Source organism: Danio rerio, chromosome 2 (genome assembly GCF_052040795.2).
Source record: "Danio rerio strain M-AB ecotype USA chromosome 2, GRCz13ab, whole genome shotgun sequence".
Taxonomy (NCBI): Eukaryota; Metazoa; Chordata; class Actinopteri; order Cypriniformes; family Danionidae; genus Danio; species Danio rerio.
This window is the reverse complement of record NC_141022.1, coordinates 54784263-54800266: the sequence shown is the minus strand read 5'-3', so window position 1 is coordinate 54800266 and position 16004 is coordinate 54784263. Positions and strand designations below refer to the sequence as shown.

The 16004-nt window shown below is 37.8% G+C and overlaps 1 protein-coding gene across 1 annotated transcript in view; it reads left to right on the top strand.

Moving 5' to 3' along the window:
* Nucleotides 1-13607, top strand: part of pigrl3.10 (polymeric immunoglobulin receptor-like 3.10) — an 88338-nt gene extending 74731 nt beyond the window's left edge. The window contains 6 exon segments of the mRNA NM_001306106.2: nucleotides 6532-6843; nucleotides 6963-6966; nucleotides 7169-7206; nucleotides 7455-7488; nucleotides 12022-12377; nucleotides 12404-13607. Of these exon segments, the coding sequence (NP_001293035.2) occupies nucleotides 6532-6843; nucleotides 6963-6966; nucleotides 7169-7206; nucleotides 7455-7488; nucleotides 12022-12058 (425 nt within the window). The 3' untranslated portion in view covers nucleotides 12059-12377; nucleotides 12404-13607.
* Nucleotides 13608-16004: the final 2397 nt, after the last annotated feature.

The window sequence follows — 16004 nt, the reverse complement described above, 5'->3', positions numbered from 1 at the left end:
TTTAAAAGGGTTGAGCTTATTTTCTTAATGAGTTATAGGTGTGTTTTGAGAATAAAACAATCAGAGTCTCATCTCCCATTCCCTTTAAGAGCCAGCTGCGTCGCACCATATGCACATTTACATGACGTAAAGTAAGTTCACTTTCACTTTTGCTCTTCTGAGTAGGGAAGCCTTTACTCACAGACATCAATTAGCCTAAATAATTAATTTCGTTTGTTAAGCGCAAAGATTTGTTTCAAAACTATTTCTAAATTCAGTTCTAATTTCTAGCAAACGAATAAATGAACAATAATAACAAAATGTGCTCAAAAACCTGAGTTATATCCTAAAACACATGCTGTGCCCCATATGGTCTAAAACCTGCAGGTGGGCAAATCTAAGCTTGTTTTTAATAAAACAAATATAAATATGGATATAATAAATAATACTGCTAATAATAATAACATTATACAAAAGCTAATTATTATGAATGAACTAAAAAAGCCTCACGAGATAAAGAAGACATGAAAGCAGTGATTTTTCATATTTATGTAGGCTAGAAAATAATATGTTTTGTAATATTTTAATCCTTTATATTTAATTCCTATATATATTGTTATTATATCCTACATATATATATATATATATATACATATCCTTAATATTTGAATTTTTTCATATGTAAAGATATTTGCGTATTGCTCTACATCTTGTGTGTAGGCTATAAAGCAGTGCGTAAGCGAGGTGAAACTCTGCGTTAGACTTTAGACCGGGTTTGTTTTGGTCTAATGAAAAATCTATTATAGTTTCTCAAAATAGCGACGCGCCAGCGGTCTGCCTCAGAAGGCCTTCCTTTTTAGACCAGGACGCCTATGGACGCACAAATGAGCGCTAATGCATTTGCTATTTAAACAGCGTGGCACAACGCCTCAAAACCACTCTTGCTCCAAGCTGAAACTAAGGGTGCTTTCACACCTGTGAATCGATTCAGTTGTTCCGAAACAGAGATTAAAATTGTTACATTGTTGCTCTTTGCTCTTGGAGCGGTTCGCTTTCACACTGCAAAGTTTCTAATCGGACTAAAAGAGCTAAAACAAGTCACGTGCGAGTAAACTCTCCTCACATTGGTCAGAGTGTCAGGGTTTATTTTGCAGCGTCCTGCTCAGCTGTCAGGAGAGGTGGTGGTTTGGTGGTGATTGACAGGGTGCGCGCGCGTGACGTGTCTGAGGAGAGACACGGTGGGGAGGGGTGAGAAGGGTGCGCGAGATGCCTATTTGAGGACTGGGAGAGAGACGCGAGATTACCGGGAGATCATCACTCGTTTGCGGGCATCCGGAGAATCGCGAAACTTCCCGCCCTACTCATAATTCTCTCTTCATGTAGCTGTAAGCCTATTACATATCCATAAAACACTGTGATATAACCGCGCTCGGATCGGATCGCTTTCTCACTGCAATCGAACCGCTCCAGGGTTCGTTTCAATCGAGCCGAGACCACCTCATTCAAGCGATCTCGGAGCGATTACTTTGGCGCGGAACAGAGCGCGATTGACCTGTTCACATATGCCAATCGAACCGCGCTGACTGGGCAATCGAGATACGTTCCGAAACAAAAGTGTAGGTGTGAAAGCACCCTAAGAAACAAGTATTGCGCGCGCCTTGCGCCACATTGCGCCGCGTGCATGATAGGGCCCTTAATGTTTAATATAATGTTCAGTCTCTTGTACAGACTGAAATTTTGGACATGCAAATTTAATCTCTTCTAATATGGGATTATTATTGTCTCGATATTATTTGCGAATACACATGAATGCAAATGCAATACTTCCTTTTGCACACATAATTAAGATGCATGAATGCAAATAATAATATTTGTTTTCACAAACATATTTATGTTTGAGCAAATCTGAAAGCAAATCGGGTTTAAAGCTATTTGTTTGTGGATGTAAAAATGGATATGCAATGCAACATTGATAGAGCGCGTGGATGACACAGCTTGCATCCACAAATAATATGGAGGCAATAATCATCCAATATTCAAGGTGCTACATGTATTATTTTAATCAGCAGATGTCGCTCAGAAACATCTTAAACTAAAGTTAAAGTTCCAGAAGCATCCAACAGGGGAATTTATAACTCTTTTACTCCACACTGAGAAAAATACAGCTACAGACTCTTCTGAATGCCATCACAACTTTTTTTGTGGATGCGTGTGTGTTTTAGCATGTTATTATTTTCTTTTGCTGATGTTATGAACTTCATCAATGTTTTATTTTCAGGAGGACTCAGATAAATTAACAGATCTGAGGTTCAAAACTGTTGAAAATTCAAAGCTTTTCAATCAACTGTGTAGAGTATGATGAGTGTTTTTCTCTCACTCACTTTCTGTCTTTTAAAAGAAAGTGCTAAGATCTTCATATTTAAAATACTGGTTTAAAAAAAGACTCCGCTAATTTAATTATGTGTGTAGTTTTGTTGTTGTCCTCTTCATGGCGCTGTAATACAATTGGAGCACTAGGGTGAACGTTAATAAAAGATAAACACAGAACCTGAACATGGTAAAAATAGAATTGAGCTAGAAATGTGATTTTGCAGAACGAACAATGAGGAAATGCTGTTTTTTGCTATTGTCAGAAATTTGTCAGTGTGGAATTACGATTTTTATGTAATGAATCAAGAATTTAAAATAAAAAGAACATTTTCACAATTAAAATAACATTTCTAGTTTTGTGGATGCAGCTTCACACTTGTGCTTTAAGTTTAAAGCACTCATCTGCTCATTTCATCATTAGCCTGTTCACAAACTGAAGACTTGAGCAGTGAGATGTTGATGTGTTGATGTGTCACTGGCAGCAGAACGACATTGTTCCTTTGTTCACACTTTTGTGGTGCAAAGTGCATTTCTGAACTTCCTCTAAAACCGGAGCCTATAATGAAGAGATCAGCTCTCTCTCACACACACACACACACCTCTGCAGACATGATTTACACTCTGATTCTTTCTGGGGTTTTACTTCACATTGGAGGTAAATAATTATAATTATTTTAAAATTTCATTGTTACACTACTATATGGTCTGTAGTTTACTTGATGTGTTACAGTTGTTTACTTTGATGTTAGTTATTCTTTAGTTTACATTTACTTCATTAGTGTGTGTACAGTTTATGAGTGTGTTTATGTTTTTCCTATACACTTAATCTTGTCTACAGATGGAGTTTGGATTAATAAACTGAATATAGGAGTGAAATCTGGATCTCCAGGCATTATTCCATGTCTATATGATGAACAATATAAAGAACACCAGAAGTTTTGGTGTTGGGGGACATTTTTTAGCTCTTGCTCTATATTGGCTTATGTAAATGAAACAAGAAATAAATTCTCCATCACTGATTATCCAGCTCAGAGTATCTTTACAGTGGAATGGCAGAATCTGCAGCTGTCAGACTCTGCATATTACTGGTGCGTTGTGGAGATCGGTGGTCTTGGGACACTAGACGCTGGCTATTATTTGTATCTGACAGTACAATCAGGTAAAGAACATTTTTCAAAATCTGTATTATTTCTGATGAACAAATAATGTAAAAGGTTTTGTTATGTGTGCTAGAGGTTTATTTTTGTTCACACAAGTGAAAAAGAAGAACAAGTTGAGCGTAGGATGTGCGATGACTAATGAAAAAACACAAAGTGTGTTTCGACTACTGCAGGTCTATATAATTGTTGCGATCTCATGACTGTTCTTTTGTCAAGAAGAAGGTTCAGCCTCAAACAGGCAAAAGTATCTGGATACAGCCTTTATGATGCAAGCTGAGACTGCATCACTCAGCGATGCAATGTCAGACACAATGCAGTCAATGGAGTGAGTGACGTCACTGTGACGGGTTAGGGGTGGGGTTAGGTGAGCGCATTAAAAAGCATTGGATGCAGCGCAGATTGCACAGCACCAGTCTGCATCCAAACCCCTTTCCAAACAAGTCACAGACAAGATGCAGATCAAATTACAGAGTCTTGTGGGAAGTGTTTCTGGCTCTGGATGCTCTGAATGCAGCATAACAATCCAACATTATGCATTTGTCTTTACTTCTAAGAGCTAAGGCTTGCATCTTTGCATTGTGATCTTGCGTATCTGTGATGATTATATTGTCTTTGTGCTGAAATAAACATACAGTAGTTTAAACTCACTCACTACTCACATGCTCTAAAGCAGTGTATGAGTGGCAGTGTGTTCACAGCTGTTTATTTCTGATTGCTGCACTCTCGACTCCTGGGTATCCTGTATACTTTAATAACCACTCCACCTTTTTTGAAAAAGGCTCCTAGAGGTAAACAGCTGACTTGGACCATCTTTGAATACATTCAGCTGATTTCTGGTATGGTCATTATTAGCTTAGTTTAGCATAATCTATTGAATCAAATTTCACCATTAAGATTTCATTCATTTTTGACAATTTTCCTATTCAAACTTTGAGGCATCTGTATTTTCATCATATAATAAGACCAACCATCAATCATCCACAGCTATTAGTAATCAGTAATGTATATTTATAAAAAAATAAATAATAAATAATTGCATGGAATATAGCATAGCTTATTTCCCAGAGATAGGTTGCGGCTGGAAGGGCATCCGCTGCGTAAAAACGTGTTGGATAAGTTGGTGGTTCATACAGCTGTGGTGACCCCGGATTAGAAAAGGGACTAAGCCGACAAGAAAATAAATGAATGAGAGAGCATAACCTAGAGCAAGGGCGCCTGCAAGATTTTGTTGCAAAGTACGCACACATCCGCTACAATACACTGAAAGATCGCTCTGCAGAGGGCGTGGACACTGGCATAGTTTGGAGGACTTTCCGTATATAATGCAAATTTGGGAAAAATTCCGCCATGTTCTTCAAAACCCCCCACATGTCATTGCTGCTGCGTGTTGTAACATTAAACTGCCTCCACCGCTCCAATCCAACATCAGCACTATCTAGATTTTGCATCAGTGTTCCGTACTCATTTTTGATCTCGTGCCACACTGTTTCGGATAATTCTGACAGTTTTCTGGCAGCAAATACTGGCCTTTCAACAGTGGGAGGTGCCAGGCAAACTCTGCCTTTCACTTCAGATGCAAGGTGATCTATGAAGGGAAGAAACAGATTGCGTTGCCAGTATTCATTTGGTGATGCTGCTGGTGTGTTTGACCACATTGTCTGAATTGTTACTATGCAAGGGACCGAGGTATTGATGTAAAGTTTGGCAGCCAGCTCACAACCTTAATCCTACATTTATCAGAACGTTGCATCTTCTCTTTTATTTTAAAGCAGCGTCACTAACGCACCAGAAGCACTCGGTAGATCACAAGTTGGGTTTTGCAAACTGTTGCTGAGAAGCGTCAGATATTGTAGTAATCCCTGAATCACAATAATCGAAATCGAAATCGAACAACTCCATTGTTCTGCCTAGAGACATCGCTGTGCTACAGGTCCTGGGGTCCCCCTCAGTCTTAAGTTGATCCATTGTCACATAGATGTGCTGGTAGTTTTAGATGACAGTGCTAATGCACACATAGTGCTGAGACCAGCGCGTGTCTGAAAACTTTTGTAAATGTTGTTTTGTGCTGCTTTCACCTAAAAAGGTTTGCAGCTGTTTTAGAGAAGCTGAACGACACAATGTCTTGTACAGCATTCAATGTATTTCTAACCAAAGGGATGCATGTTGAGTCCACTATTGCTAAATTAAGCGCATGGTTTCTGCAATGCAAGCAAGCAGCAGCCGAATACAGCTGTTCAATGTGGGCTTGAACACCTCACACCTTGCCACTTACGTTTCCAGCCCCATCATACCGCTGTCCCACCATATGGCAAGGTTGTAATTTCATTTCAGTGATTTTGTTAGCATCTCGCCGGTAGTATCAGCAGTGGAAACGAAGCATAAAAAGTCCTCTCAAATAGCTGCTGGATCGTCCGATGAAGGCTGGGCCTGAAGATCCAATGGCTCAGGTGCTGAGACTGCAGTCTCCACACCGTGTGGGGAATCAATATTCGTCTCATTATTTTAGGCCTTTTGGCAAATGTCTCAATTGTTTTAGCTGTTTTAAGGAGCGTTAACTCATTTCAAATCTTGCTTTAAACAATAGCTATCTGACTTGTAATTTTTAGTGTGTGGAAAAACCGCCAAAAAACTAAAGCCAATAGATTTCTTTTTACTCATAGCCCACCATGCAAACAGGCTACATCCACTTTAAAACATACAAAAGCACACTTTTATTTATTCTCATTCTCACTTGCTTTGTCATTACATCGTAATGTACACATTTAAATAATCAATTTAAATTATGTAAAAAATAAATAAATAAATCTTTGTATTGTTCATTGTTTTTTATATATCTGTCTGTGCATATATAAAACTTTTATAATATATTTTATTAAGAAAATTCAGGACACCTCAGAATGTTAATTTGAATAAAACTTATTTTTATTCTGAAGTGGAGGCATTGTGTTTTGAGTGTCAGTGTGTTTACCGTTGTTTGTTTCTGTGTAGTAATAAATCTTATTGTCTGCTGTGTGTGTTTCAGCTCCTGATTTGTCTGTGATGAACAGCAGTGTATCTGGACATGAAGGTGGTAATGTTAGTGTTCAGTGTTTCTACAGTTCTGGATATAAGAATAAAACCAAACAGTGGTGCAGAGTTAAAGATAAGAGCTGTTTCCCAGAGAATAAGACAGACACATTCCAGAATTCATCAGTGCAGATCAGTGATGATGGTGAAAGCTGCTTCACTGTGCTGATGACTGGACTGACACTCTCTGATTCTGGATGGTATTTCTGCTCTGCTGGAAATCTGCAGGTTCCTGTTCAACTCACTGTCACTAAACCTGAACCCAAAGGTAAGATCACAAACCATAAATGACGTCCCTCTTAAAGTCTTAAAACTAACAATGTTTTCTTCTCTCCTTTCACACTGTGACAACTATTCCATCAATTCCAACATCTGCCTCTGGAACAGACCTGTAGGTGTAAACATTTATAATATTTAAAAGAGTAAAACTCAATGATTGTAGCCAGACCATTTTAATACAACCTGTTAAAGTTGAATCAGAGCTGTGTATAATAACATTTTATTATTAACAACATCAATGTTGTTGTATATGTCTAATGTGATTCTATAGTTATTTATTGGAAGCTCTCATATTTCTTTATCTTGTTTTACAGGTACACAACACAGCCGTCAGCCAAACAAATTCCTACAAGTAATAAACTAAATGATAAGCAGCATTGTTTTTAATACTATTATAATTTCTTATTTTTAGTATTGAATCTAAAATGACTTATCTAATCTAATTCACAATAAACTTGATAATTATAACTTTAAAATTCATGCACTATATAAAGATTTGCATGATTAAAACTGAGATGAAAATCATGATCAAATTTCCACTAAAAAAACAAACACTATGATCAAACTAATGAATCTTTTTTTTTGTGCCTTTTACAGCAGTTTTGACTACCGTTTCAAGACCCGGGACAAACATGTAAGTGTTATTTATTGCTAAATTATTCTTTAAGCTTGTTATTCAATCATTCAAAATGAGATATAGTAACAATTTTATTGCAGAAATATATAGTGCACCAGTTAAGGGCAGACAGTAGGTTTGAACATTGAGGGGTTGAAGTGTGTCATTTTTGGTAAACGAACCTTTTAAGAATGTAAAGTTTAGAATTTTGGGGAAAAGGTGGGCATTTTTGCTCATGTGATATTGCAGAATGTGTATAACTCTTCTGGCATGAACAAAAATGATGCTGATGATTACTGAACCTACACTTTTGTTATTTTACAATGAATCTGCTACACGGCTTTAACTAGATTATATGAGAAATAATGTACATTTACTTTCATTTTAAAGATTTATTTCTCTATATATTCATTCATTCATTCATTCATTCATTTTCTTTTCGGCTGAGCCCCTTTATTATTCTGGGGTCGCCACAGCTACAGTCAGTTTTAGCATAACCAGTTCATCTATACCGCATGTCTTTGGACTTTGTGGGGAAAACCGGAACACCCGGAGGAAACCCTCATGAACAATGGAAGAACATGCAAACTCCACACAGAAATGCCAACTGACCCAGCCGAGGCTTGAACCAGCGACCTTCTTGCTGTGAGGCTAACGTGCTACCCACTGCCCCACTGCATTGCCTTCTCTATATGTTAATATTTATTATATATTATAATATTTTAGACTAATAAAATTTCAATAAAAGTTGCTTTGTTGAACTGTAGAGTTGAATTTTCCACAACAAAAGTCGACAAAACAGAGAAAATCGACAAAATACTTGTGAATTACAAAATACAGAAACTATTATTTAACCGATTTTTTACAGCGTATAATGTAGAAACAGCTGGTTGCGTTACTATAATTTTATCATCTAAAAATAATATTCTTATACCTCTTTCTCTGTCTATATTTGATTATTTTAAATGTCCTTTCTTGAAAGCACTTTAAATGATCACCCAGTTGTTGGGTGTTAAGAAACAGAGAAGAGAATAAAAACTTTAATGACAAACTCACAAAATTATAATCAATTAACAATATATCCCCCACAAACTACGCCCAGATGACAACAACATTTAGGCAAGGCAAAAGGCAAAAGGGTAAAGGCAAAGTTCAATTATATAGCACATTTTATACACTGTGGGAATTCAAATTGCTTTATATAAACAAGAATAAAAAAGACAAGTATAAAAAAATAAAAGCAAACAATAATACAATGATTAAAAACAAGTTAAAACAAGATAAGTTTATAAAAGAAAAAAAAAGAAAAGAAAGACATAATAGTGCGATCTGTCGGACATAGCACAGTGCTCATTCAGTAAAGACACAGCTAAACAGATGTGTTTTCAGTCTTGATTTGAATGTGTCTTTTGTTGGAGCACATCTGATCATTTCTGGAAGCTGATTCCAGCAGCGAGGGGCATAGTATACTATAGCTGAAGGCTGATTCACACTGAACTCTTGAAACGTCTAGTTTATATGATCCTAATGATCTGAGTGATCTGTTAGCTTTGTATTCAGTAAGCATATCTGTAATGTATTGAGGTCCTAGGCCATTTAGTGATTTATGGACAAGTAATCAAACTTTAAAATCTATTCTGAATGTAACTGGGTGCCAGGGTAAAGACCTGAGGACCGGTGTGATGTGCTCTAGTATGTGGATTTACTAATTGCTTTGACTTTGACTATTGAAGCTCAGATCTGACTCCAGAGTCACACCAAGATTCTTGACCTTATTTTTTGTCGTTTGACCTTTAGAGCCAAGGTATGCATTCACTTTGAGAACCTCATCTCTGTTCCCAAACGCAGTGACTTCAGTTTTCTCTTTGTTTAGCTGAAGAAAGTTTTGGCACACCCAACTGTTCATTTCATCAATGCACTGGCAGAGGGTGTCAATGGGGCTGTAGTCATCAGGCAGTAAGGCTAGGTAGATCTGAGTGTCATCAGCATAGCTGTGTGTGAACAGTAGGGCTCTGTTTTATCGATCTAGGTGCATAGTCTAAAGCACAGGGCGCAAAAGCATTCAGGGCAAGTCTAAACCCACTTTTGCTTTTTTAAGGATAAAAATACACTCTGCGCCCTGGTGCATGGTCTAACAGGGTTGTGCTTCTTCTTTTAAAGAGTTATGAGTGTGTTTTGAGCATAATGTGCAATAAACCAATTAAAGTCTCATCTCCCATTCTCTTTAAGAGTCAGTTGCGTCATGTCATGGCACATTTGCTGTTTACATCGCGACTTTGTAAAAGGAAAAACTGAATGCTTCACTAGCGAGAAAACAGTTAAACAGACCATCTGCAGCGCGAGGATAAAGAACGAGCCTCCTTCATTAAGCCTCTTGAACAATTATTATTGTAAACAATAATAATGAAGTGTGGTCAAAAAAACATATTTATATTCAAACACACATCCTAATCTTATGCCCCATATGGCGATGCAGACATCTCCAAAAACCGATTGACAAATCTAAACTTGTTTCTATTAAACAAATATAAATATGCATATAATAAATAATTTACATTTACATTTACATTTAGTCATTTAGCAGACGCTTTTATCCAAAGCGACTTACAAATGAGGACAAGGGAGCCGTTTACACAACCAAGAGCAACAATGAATAAGTACTAAAGGCAAGTTTCAGGTCTGTAAAGTCTAAGAAGGGAAGTGTTAGTATTTTTTTTTTTTTTTTTTTTTTTTTTTTTTTTTTTTTTTTTGTACAATTAGTGTGATATTCAAAGAGGCAATTGCAGCTTAGGAAGTGAAGTGGAGACTAAATAGTTGAGTTTTTAGTCGTTTCTTGAAAATAGCGAGTGACTCTGCTGTTCTGATGCAGTTAGGGAGTTCATTCCACCAACTGGGCAGATTGAGCGTGAGCGTTCGCGAAAGTGATTTTTTCCCTCTTTGGGATGGAACCACGAGGCGACGTTCATTCACAGAACGCAAGTTTCTGGAGGGCACATAGATCTGCAGAAGTGAGTGCAGATAAGAAGGTGCTAGGCCAGAAGTCACTTTGTAGGCAAACATCAGAGTTTTGAATTTGATGCGAGCAGCAACTGGCAGCCAGTGCAAACGGACTAGCAGTGGAGTGACATGTGCTCGTTTAGGTTCATTGAAGACAACTCGTGCTGCTGCATTCTGGAGCAGTTGAAGAGGCTTGATAGAGTTAGCTGGAAGCCCAGCTAGTAGAGAGTTGCAGTAATCCAGTTTGGAGAGAACAAGAGCTTGAACAAGGAGTTGAGCTGCATGTTCAGATAAGAAGGGTCGGATCTTTCTGATGTTATAGAGTGCGAATCTGCACGATCGAGCAGTTCTAGAAATGTGGTCAGAGAAGTTTAGTTGGTCATCAATCGTTACTCCAAGGCTTTTCACCATTTTGGATGCAGTAATGGTTGCCCCATCCATCTGGATTGAAAAGTTATGGTGTAGAGTCGGGTTGGCAGAAACTACAAGCATTTCCGTTTTTGCGAGGTTCAGCTGAAGATGATGATCTTTCATCCAGTGTGAAATATCCAACAGGCAGGCTGAGATACGAGCTGGAACCGAGGGATCATCAGGATGAAAAGAGAGGTATAGCTGGGTGTCATCAGCATAGCAGTGGTAGGAGAATCCATGTCTCTGGATGACTGGTCCTAGAGATGATGTGTAGATGGAGAAGAGAAGTGGCCCAAGAACAGAGCCTTGAGGTACCCCAGTGTTTAGATGCTGTAGGTTGGACACCTCTCCTCTCCAAGCCACCCTGAATGACCTGTCAGAGAGGTAAGATCTAAACCATTGTATAACAGTGCCCGCAACGCCCAGTGACTCAAGCGTAGATAGCAGGATCTGGTGGTTGACAGTGTCAAAAGCAGCTGACAAGTCCAGCAAAATGAGGACTGATGATTTTGAGTCTGCTTTAGCCAGTCTGAGATCCTCCACGACCGAGAGCAGGGCAGTCTCAGTTGAGTGGCCTTTCTTAAAGCCGGATTGCTTGTTGTCCATGAGATTGTTTTGAGTAAGAATATATAAATAATACTGCAAATCATAAAAATAACATTATACAAAAGCAAATTGTCACCCCCCAAGGTGAAGGTTTTAATAATTATATAGAAAATAATAATTTTTGGAACATTTTACTCCTTTATTTTTATTTACATTTAAATATGTGTGTATTAAGCAATGTGTAAGCATTTGGACCCGAACATGTGCATAACGAACGTGTTTTTCAGTTACTTGAAATAACAACATGCCAACAATGTGCCTTAACACACTTCCTTTATAAACCAGAACACCCATGAGTCCACAAAGTGGGGCAAATGGATTTGCTATTTAAACAACGTGGCACAAAATGTGAAAATTATGGTTGTGCTGGTCTGAAAATAGCAACAAATCACACCAAACATGTCTTGTGCCTTATTGCGATGGTTGTATAATAGACCCTAAGTTTTTTTACATTTTAAGGTTAAAATGTTTCCCAAATCTAGTTGATGTGACTGAAATATATTTACTTTTCTCTTCTGATGTGTTTTAATCTTTCAGACTGAACAAGGAGCATTTCTGTCTGTCAAAGGCCTAGATGTGATTCTCTATCTCACCCTGAAGAATCAGAGAATTAGAAAAGTGTTGATTAATAATATTCTATATTTGCTTTATGCTTATTTATCAGAGTAAAAAACAAAATGTAAAGTTTACTTTAAAGTACTCAAGGCCACTAAAACAATGTTTTGTTGAACTGTGTAACTCCATTATCCTAAATGTGTGCAACAAACTTTTAATTCTGAGAAATATTTTAATCATGTTCTTTGCTGTTTTGTCGCATGTCAGTAATGTCATATCTGCTTTACTTAGATGTAAATCAATTGAGCTAATAACAAAAGCTAGGCATATATATATATATATATTTATGTGTGTGTGTTATTATGATTAACCACTAGTTGCGAAACTTACATTCCGCTTCTTAAACGATTACTGTCTATATTGCATTTCTCTTCATATGGCACTATTTTCATCCATATTATCGATTAAATTGATTCTTATACTAATAAACCATTTTGAGTTTCTGCAGTTTTTTTCATTTTCATACTTTTACTGTTTTCTTTTTTTTTTTAAGTAAAGGCTGAAGCGAGTAAAAATAAAATAAAAGTTCAAATCACTTGTTTTGGAATCAAATAAATAAGCTGGTGGATTAATAGATTAAGTGGATTAATTTAATAATTTAATGAACCATGTTAATGATTGAAATGATTTTATTGATATATAGTGGTATCATGTTTGAAATGTCAAGTGATCTGCTTTGTCATATTTACAGAATTGCACAGCAATAATTGCATATAAAGGGTTAATTGGAAAACAAACAAGATAATATATATTTAGTTTATGAAAGTTTATTATAATGTTCAGTCTCTTGTACAGACTGATTATTTCACATCATTAGACCTCTAAGTATTATATGAAGCACGAGTATTGAATTCCTGCTGCCTGCATGTGTTTTCTGACTCTCAGATTGCTGGTAACTACAGTATTTACTTGCTATTTATAATTCACAACGGACCACCTGTTCTGCTAAAAATCCATTGAAAAGTTAAAAATGTTCTTGTGAAGAGCAGCAAAAAGTGTACCTTGGAAATTTTGGATATGAAAATTATTTTAATCTCTTTAGGGCACTGCATGTATCATTTTAATCACCAGGTTGATACACCCTCATGTATCAACTCTGCGTAAGCACAAAAACTTTGCACATGCCAGGTTTCACGCTCACGTTTGGATTTACTAATGATGAAATTAACATGAGAATGTGCGTGGGTACGTGCCAACTTCATGTCTGGCGTACATGTATTTTTTGTGTGTTTGTTTTATTTTCAATGGCAACTCCTAGAGGCAATTGTGTTAAATTGCACACTACAAAGTAACGTGCCAACACATGTGAAAAACATTGCTAATAATTTATAATTGATAAAATGGGTTAATTGAAACAATTTTCTTTTTACCAATTGTTACGTAGCAGATGCACCCCGCTACGCACATAAGATTAAGGATGACCGCTATTAAAAGAGGTCACCCGGAGTCCCCGTTCCTGCTCCCCAAGCGCACACACACACAGGCCAAGTTGTCAAAAAGGTATCAGATTTATTAAACAAAAAGATCAAAATCAGAATCAGGGAACAAAAAGGCCAAAACAACAAACGAAACAAGGTACGCTACCTATATTAAACTTCTTACCTATACCAAAAATAAAGTTCCTTAAATGAAGCATACAATTCTAACCTCCATAACTAACCACAAAACAGGAGAAAACTGGACAAAATAAAAAGGGCCTTCCCTTTGATCATTCAGCATTAAGGTAAATGTTAGCCACAGCTAACACATGATACCGTCCTAGTACCGTATTTAACAGAGTATCTCACCAGATGACTTTGAAACAGGGTTGTAGAAAGGCATTAAACAATCAGCCACCGCTAATGCAGGATACCGTCCTATTACCGTATTTAACAGAGTATCTCACCAGATTACTTTGGAAAAAAGGTTTCAGACAGATCAGTGCCACACAGAGAACTCAGAGCAAACTGCTCAGACACACACAATGGTGAGGGGAAACAGGAAGAGAACTCGATGAGGAGTGTCAACGGCGTGCCTTTATAGCTGGCGCCGCCCCTCTCACAGCTGCACCTGATCTCCGCTCATGTGGAGAGAGAGAAAGAGATAGATAATGGAGGAAACACACACAGGAACAATACACACTAGCATTGTCAAAAATAATGTTACTCAAAATGTAACACCAATGATGTGATTTAAAACACATAAAAGCATTTGCAAATGAATACAACCCTAGTCTATGGCAAGGGCAGTTTTGGCCTTAATAGAGGACATTGTAAATGGTCGAACCTGAAGGTAGCACATTTCTTAGGGATCACAGTGATTTTCTGGCTCAAGATGATGACTGGCTTACTAGCCGTTTCAGATTTCCAAGAGCTATTCTCTTGGAGATCTGTGCTGAGTTGGGTCCAAATTTGGAAAGAGAGACAGCGAGGAGGCTCCAAGGTGGCAGGGTACGCGAACGGTGGCTTCTTGGTGAGTAATGTATTTAAAGATATTATTCCAGCTAAGTTGTTATTTTATTTTATTAAGTGTAATTATTCAACTGCATATCCGGAGACCGCGGTTATCCATTAAAGATGTGGCTGTTAACCCCCCTCAACAACCCACAAACTGACCAAGAGCGCCGATACAATGATGTTCATTCTTGCACTCGGCCAGTAGGCAATTGGGAAGCTGACATGCCTAAAACATCTGTGTCTCCCACAGACACAGATACTACTCCAGACAGTAAAGTGTGGCCCACAATTGAGGCAACTCTCTCCTCAAAGGGTGTTAGTTGAGCATCTCCTGTGCCTGTTGGGTCCACACTTTGACAGTGCGCCGCTGTTCTCCTCTTAACCTGCACCTTTACATGGGACCATTACTTTTTTAATTCACTGACAGTGCGATGTTCAGACACCACTGCATTAACCGCGTCAGCTAAACTCTCCCGCTCTATTTTTTTTCCTTTTGTTATAAAATTCCGGAGGACAAATTTGCAAATAACACAGTTTTTCTCTGGTCTAGCTCCGATAGGAGCACCTCCAATTCACATTCTGTTCAAATTTTCTCTTCTTGCTTGCTTTTGCCATTGCTTTTTCGTTTGGTTTTGCCAAAGTAGAGTCATTAGCATATTTACACAGGGGAGGAGGCAGGGAGGGGTTTTGCACTCGTGCTCGGCGCTCAGTTTCACGTAAATTTGGATGTATAAAGAGAATATTCTCCGTACGCAGTGTTTCATACATCTGAATTTTTTACTGCATACGCACATTTACAGCTTTGTCCGTACGCAATCTTTTAGTATGAATTCAATGCAAGTCTTTGTACATGAGGCCCCAGATGTCTCTCAGAAACATCTCAAACGAAAATTTTACTTTTAGAAGCGTCCAGCAGAGGGAGGGATTTACAGCACTGTGACTCCACACTGACACAGACACAGCTACAGACTCTTCTGAATGCCCTTGTGATGGTTGGCAGGTGGGCAGATTGAGGAGGAAAACCCCATGTAGAATAGAAATTACATGAGTTTACCCGACTATGCCACTTTGAGAATTTCACCCATAGAATTAAAACACCCACCACTTATAAAGCCACACGCAAGTTCGCTCCACCAATTAGAGTCAGAAACATTGGCAGAGTACAAAAATAATAATTTCTTTGACAAGTCTTGAATAAAAGCACGGTTAAAACCAATAATGCAACATTGACACAGTAACTTATAAAATCATGAATTATACCAAAGGGCCAGAACTCACCAGCCAGGGAAAGTGGCCAGACTACACTTCCTGTAAGTGAAAACACTGCACTCCACAGTGTAAAGAGCACATATGCACAAACACATGCACGGTGATCACTACACACTGTGAGAAAAATCCTATCACCTATAGATCTTCAGTAAACCAAAAAACAATCAAAACAAAATAACAAAAGATAGAAATTATAAACTT